This window comes from Salmo salar, chromosome 06 (assembly GCF_965601325.2).
Source record: "Salmo salar chromosome 06, fSalSal1, whole genome shotgun sequence".
Lineage (NCBI taxonomy): Eukaryota > Metazoa > Chordata > Actinopteri > Salmoniformes > Salmonidae > Salmo > Salmo salar.
This window is the reverse complement of record NC_138296.1, coordinates 59073238-59086986: the sequence shown is the minus strand read 5'-3', so window position 1 is coordinate 59086986 and position 13749 is coordinate 59073238. Positions and strand designations below refer to the sequence as shown.

The 13749-nt window shown below is 43.5% G+C and overlaps 1 protein-coding gene across 4 annotated transcripts in view; it reads left to right on the top strand.

Annotated features, from left to right (window-relative positions):
• mboat2b (membrane bound O-acyltransferase domain containing 2b) overlaps positions 1 to 13749 on the top strand; it is a 75724-nt gene that overhangs the window by 34951 nt on the left and 27024 nt on the right. For all 4 annotated transcript variants that reach the window (XM_082976774.1, XM_014204846.3, XM_014204848.3 and 1 more), the window contains exon 2: positions 6390 to 6535. In XM_082976774.1, the coding sequence (XP_082832900.1) occupies positions 6390 to 6535 (146 nt within the window). The remainder of the gene's footprint in view (positions 1 to 6389; positions 6536 to 13749) is intronic.

Sequence of the window (13749 nt, the reverse complement as noted above, 5' to 3'; positions counted from 1 at the left end):
CGGTTCACCTTCCAACAGAACAACGACTCTAAGCACACAGCCAAGACAACGCAGGAGTGGCTTAAGGACAAGTCTTTGAATGTCCTTGAGTGGACCAGCCAAAGCCCAGACTTTAACCTGATCGAACATCTGTGGAGACCTGAAAATAGCTGTGCAGCGACGATCCCCATCCACCCTGACAGAGCTTCAGAGGATCTGCAGAGAAGAATGGGAGAAACTCCCCAAATACAGGTGTGCCAAGCTTGTGCCATTTTTTTTTGCTTTGTCATTATGGGGTATTGTATGTAGATTGATGAGGGGGGGAAATTATAATGTAATCAATTTTAGAATAAGGCTGTAACGTATCAACATTTGGAAAAAGTTTAGGGGTCTGAATACTCTTCGAATGCACTGTATATTTATGTATGTTATGTTTTATTTGTTTCCTGTTTGGACCCCAGGAAGAATAGCAGCTGTCTTGGCAGTAGCTAATTGGGATCCTAACACACACACACACACACACACACACACACACACACACACACACACACACACACACACACACACACACACACACACTTTAGAGATTATGGGGACATTATCAGACCCAAGGTGAGGATACACCACTTCACCTGACAAAAGACTGAATCCAAACAGTACACTGTTGCAGACCTGGGATAGCTATAGTTTTAACTATTCTTTGTGGAAAGTAACTATTTTCCCAGGGGAACAAATAGTTATTTTGGAAGTGTCTACAACTATTTAAATACAGATCTTAGAAAGTGACTACTTTTCAAAACTATTTGAATACAGATTTTGCCCCAGGTGTGCATAATCAAGTCAAACCAATTAACCAATTCTATTTTGTACATATAAGTATAAATAAGTTGTGACGCTCAACTACTGCATGACTCTCAACATACCACTGAAAAGGTTTCTGAGTTATTCAAAGCCATTTGCAGACATTGAAAACAGCATGTTGGATGCTTTGCAAAAAAAACTTTGTCCATCTGAGGGTAAGTGTTCTTCTTTCATACACACACTATACCATCATTTTAAAGGGATACAAACTAACATGATTTTCCACCTACCATGGCAGTAGTTGATTCAAGAAGACAGTTTCCTTTCGACATAAAGCCATATTTTGTTACTGTTAGCATTCTCAGTAACACGTAACATTAAACTGTTCTTGTGCCTGTGTAATAATGGGGCGACAGGTAGCCGCAGTTAGCGTTTGGCCAGTAACCGAAAGGTTGCTGGATTGAATCCCTGAGCTGACAAGGTACAAATCTGTCATTCTGCCCCTGAACAAGGCAGTTAACCCCCTGTTCCCTGGTAGGCCGTCATTGTAAATTAGGATTTGATCTTAACTAACTTTCCTAGTTAAATAAAGGTTAAATTAAAAAATGTATAATAAAACACTTATTTTGGAGAAACATTTTATTAGCATGTTGTTACTTAATACTTCGATAATTGCATTTCAATTGCATAGGAATTTTGTAACTATTGTACACGAGTGGTGACTGTTCCTTATTTCACATAACTCCATTATTATGCCATGCTAAAGCAATTTCCAAAGTCCTATGTAACAATATTGCTATCTTACTACACATGTATAAGAACTTTGTCAAGTGTTGCTGTATTATGTCTCACTCATTATGAAAATATATGTGTTAGTCATTTTGAAGCTGCGAAAGTGATCTACTCTAATGTTGAGGTGATTCCATGGCCCTCATGTATTTAATTCTAGGCTGTAGGCTATATTAAGATTCATATCCAAGAGCCCTCCAAGCCATGTGCTTAGGATCATATATTTAGACTGATTCAACTAACTTTTGTAGTTTTTGGTTCTTCATCAAATATTTGTTTTCAAAATAACTTACATTGATTCAAATACTTTCAAATATGATTTGGTTTTCTGGAGAGAAGAGAAACGATTACATGGGTTTGAGTAAGAGGTCCAACTGGCGTCTCCAACTGGCCACACACCTCTTCAAACTGTGCACAGTTCCCAAGTAATTTCAATACACTTTTTTTGACTGAAGGAAAGAGCCTTCAATATAACGCCTCGATCATACCTACAGCGTCGTAGCATTTGGGCACACCAGAAGTACATTCATTTCCAGTGGAACGCTGTGTTTGCTCTGCAGCATTGCGTTGCAGAGGCAGTTGCAGTGCGTTCTGTGCGGCGCATAAGTTGGATTTATCCAACATATGTATCAAAGTTTATGCGTAGACCGCTTGACAGAAATGGTAGAAGGTGAACGTTGAACTTTTGTTGCACACGTATCCAGATGATGCTGCGTACTATTTTACGCAACCACGCTGTAGGTGTGATCACTGTGTAATGTGCTTTGTTTAGCTCTCCTAGCTCAGCTATTGACGAACTGAATCAAGCACACTTGTAGTTTTTTGTTTGGAACACAGCCCTGTGTCCCCACCATCACACAATTACTGATGTTTACGCAATCCAAAAAGGTCCATTTATAAGTCGCAATCTGGATCAGGTGTGGATCATTTTTAAGCTTATTATATTGCCAACATGGCAAGCTAAGTTATAAAATACGATCTTACAGTTTCGAAAGACACTTCAGACAAACATAGAAATGTTGGCGCTCATAGTCATTTTGTGGTGCGTGCATTCAAGAGCGTGTTCCGCTGCACATTTTTCTTCACAATATGACAAACAGGCTCATTCTGTTCAGGACAACCCAGGGTGTAACATGTCATCCTTGTAACTGTATCAAACATAGCGATCATAAATGTTGATACTGTAAATGACGTGTGAAGTGCATATTTGGACTCACGGGTGTGTGGTTTGCTATAATCGGTATTAGAATCCTGAGCGTCTCGTCTTTCCCGAACACATCGACTTCTCTCAACTTATAGCATTTCCCTCATTCAGACAACAACAAATGTGCAGAAGTAGCCCAATTTTGTGGGAGGGATGGGGGCATCTTGTCGAACACAGGGATCAAGTTCATAACGGCTGTCAGTCAAAACCCATACAGAGCTGTGAAGCAGGGAACCTGCGCTCTGACGTCATGTATAGCACGTAACTGTACAGGCACTGCGTTCCAATTTAGGTTCTTATCAATGACAAAATCTGCCATTTCCAATTTGTGTACGGGACGATGGGGGCTGTGTGTGGAAAGGGCTAACCTAATACGAGTATGATTCTCTCATCAGTGCCTATGGTAGAGGTTCATACTAAAATCACACATGATGGCATGAAACAATTCTCATATAGGCTAGTGTCTGAGTGTGAATGAAAACCGAGGTGATAAATAATTTATAGGTTCAGTGCAGTAAAACTAGATTTTCTTGTGTTTTATATATTTCCACACTGAGATTGGAATAATATTGTGAAAATTATGATAATGCAATTTTAGTGTAAGAGCTGTTTGAAAAGTGCCTGAAATTTCAGCTTGTTTGGCTGGATGGAATTTTTGGACCACCTGGTGACATCTCCAAGCCATATAAGTTAATAGACCAATAAAGACAATAACAGCTAGTTTTCAGGTTACTCATCTCTCCCATTACGTTCCTACAATTAGCCCCTCTCTCACCACTCCCAGACAGTCCTAGCTAAATTATTTCTTGCGAAAATACATTTTTTCTAAGAAGCAATTTCTTTCCTCCTTTTTGACCATTTAAATTTAAAACAGAAAGGTACTTTATTGTTACCAAGAAATGATTTGGTATTGAGATAACAACGGCTGCGTTGGACCTTTAAATCATGACTCAAGCCATGAATCTAATATGGTATTTGAAAGCATGTTCCTCCCTACCTGTATCACTGCCTCGCCGTTTGGTACAGGCCTTTTCTGTTATTTGGTTGAGAGGAATGCCCCAGACTCTCGTTGTCTTTGATAGGCAGCAGATCGACTCACCCTGGCATGGGGTGAGTTGACAGATGTGCTGTCCTTAAACCAGGGCCAGCCTCTGTCTGCGTCCCAAATTGTACCCAATTCCCATAGCGCACGGTAAAAAGTAGTGCACTATCTAGGGAATAGGGTGCCATTAGGACCAATGGCAGACGGGAAGGGTAGCAGAGCTACAGATGAGGGGATTGACTTTCAGAGGGGTGATGATGTCCTGGGGCAGAGGGTGCGGGCTGTCTGACCCTGAGCTGGACCGCCTCCCACTATAGTGACATTTTGACCCGAGAGAGAGGGAGAGCATGGGTTGTCCCCTCTTGCATCCCTGCCAGCTCTTCAGTATTCAACTCACACCAGCCCACGAGCTCTGCTTAAGTGTGTGTGTGTGTGTGTGTGTTTGAGCTCGTGTCCCTGTGGGTGTGTGAGGCCCCTTAGCTCTGTTCAGTCCAGACTCAAGCGCTGTGTTACTGTGGCTCCACTTGGCTCTTGGCATTAAGGCATATGCTAACAGAACAGCAGTTTTATCTGGGTCACAGGGCATCCTGGGTAGCCCAGCGCTGCCGGCCATGCCCTTGCTTTGGATGCGTCCCAAATGGCACCCGTTTGCATTTATTTCACTACTTTTGCCCAGAGACCAGAGTAGTGCACTAAATAGGGAATAGTGTGCCATTTGGGACGTAGGCTTTGAGTCACACCTCATTCTGCTTCCTGTCGTTTAGCGTACATTTTTCCCTGTTATCCTTGTGGTTAAACCTGACTGAGGGCTGCACTCACCAAGTGAAACAGTGTTCAGTCTGTTTAAAATTGTTTGTGTCGTATATTTCGACAGTCCTGAAATGACAGAGGGGATACAGATGGGTTGGAAAATCAGATTGAAGTATTGGAGTGGGGAATTGAACCCCGGTCTCCGGTGGTGTGGGGAGTGTATATGAGTCGTAGCCAGGAGTGTTACCGCTAGACCACGGTCGCTGCACATTCAGTATGGTTCAACCAGGCTACAATGTACGGTTGGGCAGTATCCAGATTTTCCTACCTTCATACCATACCGAGGTATACGGTATTACCAGAAGTGCACAAGGTCCGCTCTTTCTTTCCAAACGTTAAGCAGGAAACACGTCGAGAATCTGATTTGCCAATAGACTGCCGATACAGTATGAGGCCGTTCCTTCTCTTGCTAGAACAAAATACGTACCTGCTTTTTACCGACCTGGTACCAACGAAACTGCCGTTTCTGCTTGTAGAATTGTAATGCTCGGCAGTGGCTGACAACTCGACTTTTAGCCAATTCGAGAGCACGGACCTCCACGTGGGGGAGCCGACAGGAGTGACAAAAAATAAAATATGGCACTTTTTCCGGTCTAATCCACCATTTTCATCATACTTGTTCTGACTAAAACAATAAAACTGCATAATAGTTAGTTAAAAAAAATAAAAAAATCAACCTTTTACGTCTAGCTAAAGTTTGTTAGGTTTGATAATGTACACTAGCTTATTAGGTTAGCTTGCTAACTGAGCAAGGCAGTCAAACACACTTCATATGAAACGAATGGGGTGGTAATAAGTGCAGCTCAATGCACACAACACTAAATGCTTTACCACTCTAGCTATCTGGCCACTGTAGCTAGTAACATTATAATTAAATCAATGGATTTGTTTCCATGAAGCAGCTGCCTTTAGTTGGCTGCGCAAAGACAGTACAGTATGAAGGCAGACACTGCTTCTCCAATAAGATGTCCCTGATCACACTTATAGGCGACGTCATGGTGACGTTGACTAGCTAAGCTCATACGCAGAAACATGTCATTGGGGGTTAACGATCATCTCTCGCCGAACTGCGCAGGCCGAAAAAAATCAAAGGCACTCCTTTGATATAAAGTAGTGGATTGATTGTCTCTGCTGCAAGATTAAGCTTCTTGCTTACAAGGTAGCCACTGCCTGAGTCCAAAATGGAACTCTTTTGCCTGTTCCCTATAGTGCACTACCTTTGCCCAGGGCTCTATGGAGAATCGCGCTACCATTTGGGACATTTTACAATTTTGTAATTTCGTAGATGGTCTTATCCAGAGCAACTTACAGTAGTGAGTGCATACATCTTCATACCCTGTGGGATTCGAACCCACAAACCTGGCGCTGCAAGCGCCATGCTCTACCAACTGAGCCACACTGGACCCCAGTCTGTGTCGTCATATCTCTGTCACAAGTTTTGGGGATCGGAATATAAAAGGATCCGCTAGTGCTGCTTATCATTGTTCAGACATCTCCGTGAATGTATTATCTTCACAGTAATTTGCTGCAAGTCAATGGAACCCACACTGTTAACATTCCCAGCTGTGTGCCTCATTTCTCTGGTTAAGACTTGTTTTATCTGGTGTTCTGACTTTATAGAACTACATTATGGTCCTGAAAAAGAACACGTGCCATCCACATTAACAATTTGTGCATCTCTCCCTCTACTTCCATCCTTCTCTCTCTCCTTTCGCCACTTCCCCCTCTCTCTCCTTTCTCCATCTCCCCCTTTCTTTTCTCCAGGTGAACTTTGTGGTGTGCCAGCTGTTTGCCCTGTTGACAGCCTTCTGGTTCCGTCTCTATCTCCACCCCAGTAAGACCAGTCCCTTTGTCAGACATGTGGTGGCCACGCTACTGGGATTCTACTTTGCTCTCTTCTGTTTTGGCTGGTGAGTCCGTCTCTCTGCCTACACACACACACACACACACACCCACACACACACACTCTCAGGTTCCACGCGCTGTCTCATGATGGCCAAACGGGTCGATTTTAGATGGGTAAACGATACCCCCCCCCCCCATTCCAAGCAATCTGCTGCGCTGCTGCATAAACGGGCCGCTGTGATTTCTCTAAGCATGGGTTGATAGGGGGCAGTTGATTTGTTTTTGTGAAACTTTAGACGGGAGTAAGTAGCGGAGTTAGAACCAGATGGTTGTGTCGTATTTGTGTTCACATCTGATGCTATCAGGTTCAGGAGGATGTTTTTGCTTTGCACGCTGATGTCATATTGAATAGGACTGTAGGTAGTGGGACAATGAATAGGGATATTCTTAAGCCCTCTTTAAATATTGACCTGCTGCCTTTTGGCAACTATCTGTTACTAAATACTATGATATAGTCTGTGTCCATTTCATAGAATTTTAAGCAATGTATATATATTTTTTTTGTAAGCTAGTATTTTGAAGCTCTTTTGACTGCCTCCAAGTATAGTTAAATTTGTGAAATTAATGAATGAATTAGGGACCACTGATTCCTTATGTAAAATATTCATAACAGGACCCCCCCCCCCCCTCCCCTCTAACCTGATTCATGGGCACCAAGGGAGGACATGCCAATATGGGTCCGCCAATAGATGTATCATCAGGTCAATATGTTGCTGGACTCATCACCGACCAGTGCTCTCCTCTCAGGGCTAAATCAATGTTTATCAGTGTTGCTCAAAAGATTTCTCTCTAACAGATCTGCTTTAATAAAACAAATAGGTCGATGGGGCAAATGAGGGCTGTGTCCCAAATGGCCCATTATTCTCTACGTTGTACACTTCTTTTGACCAGTAGTGGACTAAATAGGGAATAGGGTGCCATTTGGGACGCTACCGAGGACTGAGTGCCAGGATGTTTAGTTGTAACACTGTAAACTGCAGGATCTAATTAGAGCCACACACATACTTACAGGGCGTACATCCCAAATGGCACCCTATTAACATAGGGCTCTGGTCAAAAGTAGTGTACTATGTAGAGCGTCAGGGCCACAGTTACTGTATATGGGTTGTTGTTCGTAACATGCAATATGTTGTGAAAAATATGAATTCCTTGCCACAAAATGGCATGCAAACATTGCAATCTTTTGTGACCACAAACTGCCACACGTGGCCAATTTTGAACTTAAAGCTAGATAAAATGGGCATGCTTAATTGTCTTCAATGGAAACAATGACTGGGTAAAAATGTCCCTGTAGCACTGAATGATGTGCTTGTGAGGTGTTGGGTATGTATCCACTTTGGCATTGTTCCTTTGTAACTGCACCCAGTCGTACTGTTGTGTGTGTGTGTGTGTGTGTGTGTGTGTGTGTGTGTGTGTGTGTGTGTGTGTGTGTGTGTGTGTGTGTGTGTGTGTGTGTGTGTGTGTGTGTGTGTGTGTGTGTGTGTGTGTGTGTGTGTGTGTGTGTGTGTGTGTGTGTGTGTGTGTGTGTGTGTGTGTGTGTGTGTGTGTGTTATGGGTGAATGTGTGTTAAATTAAGCTAATGTAGGGACAAATGGTTCTCTGTAGGCAGACTGGGCACATGAACCTTGGCCCATTACTGACTGGCAACAATATGGCTTAGAGGAAAGACAGACTGAGGGAGGAAAAGAAGGGTGAGGGGAAAGCGAGAGAGGGAGGATGGACAGATAGGATGGAGGGGAAAAGAGACGTGGAGGGAAATAAAGAGGGAGAATGAAGGGGGATATGCAAATGACACATAAACTCAGCAAAAAAAAGAAAGGTCTCTTTTTCAGGACCCTGTCTTTCAAAGATAATTCGTAAAAATCCAAATAACTTCACAGATCTTCATTGTAAAGGGTTTAAACACTGTTTCCCATGCTTGTTCAATGAACCATGAACAATTAATGAACATGCACCTGTGGAACGGTCGTTAAGACAATAACAGCTTACAGACGATAGGCAATTAAGGTCACAGTTATGAAAACTTAGGACACTAAAGTGGCCTTTCTACTGACTCTGAAAAACACCAAAAGAAAGATGCCCAGGGTCCCTACTCATCTGTGTGAATGTGCCTTAGGCATGCTGCAAGGAGGCATGAGGACTGCAGATGTGGCCAGGGCAATAAATTGCAATGTCTGTACTGTGAGACGCCTAAGACAGCGCTACAGGGAGACAGGACGGACAGCTGATCGTCCTCTCAGTGGAAACCACGTGTAACAACACCTGCACAGGATCAGTACATCTGAACATCACACCTGCGGGACAGGTACAGGATGGCAACAACAACTGCCCGAGTTACACCAGGACCGCACAATCCCTCCATCAGTGCTCAGACTGTCCGCAATAGGCTGAGATGGGCTGGACTGGGGGATGTAGGCCTGTTGTAAGGCAGGTCCTCACCAGACATCACCAGCAACAATGTCGCCTATGGGCACAAACCCACCATCGCTGGACCAGACAGGACTGGCAAAAAGTGCTCTTCACTGACAAGTCGTGGTTTTGTCTCACCAGGGGTGATTGTCGGATTTGTGTTTATCGTCGACCGAATGAGCGTTACACAGAAGCCTGTACTCTGGAGCAGGATTGATTTGGAAGTGGAGTGTCCGTCATGGTCTGGGGTGGTGTGTCACAGCATCATCGGACTGAGCTTGTTGTCATTGCAGGCAATCTCAACGCTGTGCGTTACAGGGAAGACATCCTCCTCCCTCATGTGGTACCCTTCCTGCAGACTCATCCTGACATGACCCTCCAGCATGACAATGCCACCAGCCATACTGCTTGTTCTGTGCGTGATTTCCTGCAAGACAGGAATGTCAGTGTTCTGCCATGGCCAGCGAAGAGCCCGGATCTCAATCTCATTGAGCACGTCTGGGACCTGTTGCATCGGAGGGTGAGGACTAGGGCCATTCCCCCCCAGAAATGTCCGGGAACTTGCAGGTGCCTTGGTGGAAGAGTGGGGTAACATCTCACAGCAAGAACTGGCAAATCTGGTGCAGTCATGCACTGCAGTACTTAATGCAGCTGGTGGCCACACCAGATACTGACTGTTTACTTTTGATTTTGACCCCCCCCCCCCCCCTTTGTTCAGGGACACATTATTCCATTTCTGTTAGTCACGTGTCTGTGGAACTTGTTCAGTTTGTCTCAGTTGTTGAATCTTGTTATGGTCACACAAATATTTACACGTTAAGTTTGCTGAAAATAAGTGCAGTTGACAGTGAGGACGTTTCTTTTTTTGCCGAGTTTATATACACGCACATACACATGTACACTACCATTCAGAAGTTTGGGGTCACTTAGAAATGTCCTTGTTTTTGAAAGAAAAGCTTATTTTTTGTCCATTTAAAATAACATCAAATTGACCAGAAATACGCAGATTTTTTTTTAAATGGAATATCTACATAGGCGTACAGTGGCCCATTATCAGGTGGTACCTTTCTGGTACAGGTACTCTTCCCCCCCTCTCTCTCCCGAGCTTTCTCTCGCCTCCAGCACACATGCACTGTTGGGGTGAGTGACTCTGAACTTACAATGGCTAACCCCAAGTCATTATATATTTAATTATTTTCTTGTGCATTTTGTTATTTTGCTATTTGCCTCATGACTCCAAACTTTCTTCACCCAACCGTGGGACAGACTGTTTGTTCCCACACTCGGGACTCTGACTCTCTATTGGTTACACAGACTTTTGGACCCCCCATCCTATTCTAATCACCTCTCGCCGGCTTGTATTCATGTTACCTGATGAAATTGCTGTACAATATGATCTTGTTGCCATCTGATGCACATTCAGATGTCATAAATCAGCACTGCAGAGCTCTCCCTGTCCTATGTCGTGCCTTGATTGTATTACTGTTGATGATATCTGGAAATGTGCATGTACACCCTGGCCCATATCCTGTTGCAAGCCCCAATTCTGACTTGTGCTCTGGTATCTGATTCACTGATTTCTGCTCCCCTAAAAGCCTTGGTATTCTGCACGTTAATACTAGAAGTGTAAGGGTCTATGTGTAGCTGGTGCAGAGGAGTCAGGCGCAGGACAGCAGAGATGAGTACCGTAATTTCCGGACTATTATGCGCACCTGAATATAAGCCGCACCCACTGAATAAAAAAAATAAAATATTTTGAACATAAATAAGCCGCACATGTCTATAAGCCGCAGGTGCCTACCCGTACATTGAAACAAATTAACTTTACACAGGCTTTAACGAAACACGGCTTGTAACAAAAATAAATAGGCTTTAACGAAACACGGCTTGTAAAAAAAATAAAATAAATAGCAGTAAGCTTTAGTTGTCTTTTTGCACTGAGTCAATTCCTCACGCTGCTGTTTCCAACGTCTTATCATCGACTCATTAAGACCAAGCTCCCGTGCAGCAGCTCTATTTCCTTTTCCAACAGCCAGATCAATCGCCTTCAACTTGAAAGCTGCATCATATGCATTTCTCCGTGTCTTTGCCATGATGAGGGTGACAAAATGACTACCGTAATCAGAATGATGGGAAGTTTGAGAGCGCTCGATTTAATCTAAACAGTAAACAAAAAAGTTGTTTGACCTTAACCCGTTCGGCAATTTCATTGGTCTAATGAAAGCTTCATGCCGCCAAAAAACTGAGCACGTCACAGAATGTGTTAAAAAATAATAATAATAATGAAAGCGGGAAAAATCCATATATTAGCTGCGTCATTGTTTAAACCGCGAGGTTCAAAGCCTGGGAAAAAAGTTGCGGCTTATAGTCCGGAATTTACGGTAAATAAACGTAACTTTACTCAAAGTAATCAAAAATACAATATAAATCCAAGCCCACAATAAGGACCATAATACAACAAACAATCACTCACAACCAAACATGGGGAACAGAGGGTTAAATAATAAACAGGTAATTGGGTGAGTGAAACCAGGTGTGTAAGACATAGACAAAACAAATGAAAAGTGGATCGGCGGTGGCTAGAAGGCCGGTGACGTCGACCGCCGGACGCCGCCCGAACAAGGAGAGGCACCGACTTCGGCAGAAGTCGTGACAAGAAGCTTATTACCTAAAATGGATCAATTGAAAGTGTGGGTTCACAGCTCCAGTCCAGATGTGTTGGTCATTACTGAGATGTGGTTAAGGAGGAGTGTTTTGCATACTGATGTTAACCTTTCTGGTTATAACCTTTTTTGGCAAGACAGATCTTCCAAAGGTGTGGGAGTGGAAATCTTTACCAAGGATCACCTTCAGTGCTCGGTTGTCTCCACCAAGTCTGTCCACAAACAATTTGATTTGCTGATTTTAAGTAGTAAACTTTCAAATAGCTCTTTTTTGACTGTTGCTGGGTGCTCACGTCCTCCATCACCACCGGCCTGTACCCTACCTGCCCTAAGCTCTCTCCTGGCCCCCTACACCAAGTCTGAATTTGTCCTGCTAGGTGACCTAAACTGGGACATGCTTAATTAAACCACCTGACCAAGTCCTAAAGCAATGGGTCTCCCTAAATCTTTCTCAGATTATTACCAATTCCACAAGGTATTACTCCAAACACCCAGAAAAGGCTACTCTCTTCGATGTTATCCTCAGAAATAATCCTGATAGGCATCAGTCTGGTGTTTTCTGTAATGACCTTAGTGATCACTGTTTTACAGCCTGTGTTCGAAATGGCTGCTCAGTGAAACAACCTGTCCTGATTTTGTCATAGACACTTGCTAAAAAACTTTAATGAGCAAGCCTTCCTTCATGAACTGGCCATTGTAAAATGGTATAGAATCAGCTTGATTCCCACTGTCGAAGACACTTGGACCTTATTTTTTAAATATTTTCAGTGGTATTGTTAACAAACACGCCCCCATAAAGAAAATGAGAATTAAAAACAGGTTCAGACCCTGGTTTGACTGTGGTCTTGCAGAGTTACTCCACCTTAAGAATTGCATTTGGCGAAAGGCTCAGCAAACGCATACTCAGGCTGACTGGCTATCGTTCAGGCAAATGAGAAATAAGTGCACTCAGGGTATCCGAAAGGCCAAAGTTAGTTACTTTGAGGAGCAGTTCTCTCTCTGTGGGTCTAACCCCAAGAAGTTCTGGAATTTTTTTAAAGACCTGGAGAATAAACCCTCCTCCTCAAAGCTGCCCATGTCCCTTAAAGTTGATGATGTGGTTGTTACTGACAAGAAGCACATGGCTGAGCTCATTAATCACCACTTCATTATGTCTGGATTCCTATTTGACTCAGCCAGGCCTCCTTGCCCGTCCAACATTTCCTCATCTCCCACCCAGTCTAATGCGACTATCCCCAATGCTTCTCCCTCTTTTTCACCTCCCCCGCTACAAAGTTTCTCCCTGCAGACGGTCACTGAGTCCGAAGTGCTAGAGGAGCTCCTAAAACTTGACCCCCAAAAAAACATCTGGGTCAGATGGTTTAGACGCTTTCTTCTTTAAGGTTGCTGCCCCTATCATCGCCAAGCCTATCTACGACGTTTTTAACCTGTCTCTCCTTTCTGGGGAGGTTCCCATTGCTTGGAAGGCAGCCACGGTTCGTCCTTTATTTAAAGGGGGAGATCGAACTGATCCTAACTATTTCTATTTTGCCCTGTTTATCAAAAGTGTTGGAAAAACTTGTCAATAATCAACTGACTGGCTTTCTTGATGTCCATAGTGTCCGCTCTGGTAATGCAATCTGGTTTCCGCTCAGGTTATGGATGTGTCACTGCAACCTTAAGGTCCTCAAAGATGTCACCATTGCTCTTGATTCTAAGCAATGTTGTGCTGCTATTTGTATTGACTTGGCCAAAGCTTTTGATATGGTAGACCATTCCATTCTTGTGGGTTGTCTAAGGAGTATTGATGTCTCTTAGGGGTCTTTGGCCTGGTTTGCTAACTACCTCTCTCAAAGAGTGCAGTGTATAAAGTCAGAAAATCTGTTGTCTCAGCCACTGCCTGTCACCAAGGGAGTACCCCAAGGCTCAATCCTAGGCCCCACGCTCTTCTCAATTTACATCAACAACATAGCTCAGGCAGTAGGAAGCTCTCTCATCCATTTATATGCAGATGATACAGTCTAAAACTCAGCTGGCCCCTCCCCGGATTTTGTGTTATACACTCTACAACAAAGCTTTCTTAGTGTCCAACAAGCTTTCTCTACCCTTAACCTTGTTCTGAACACCTCCAAAACAAAGGTCATGTGGTTTGGTTAGAAGAATTCCCC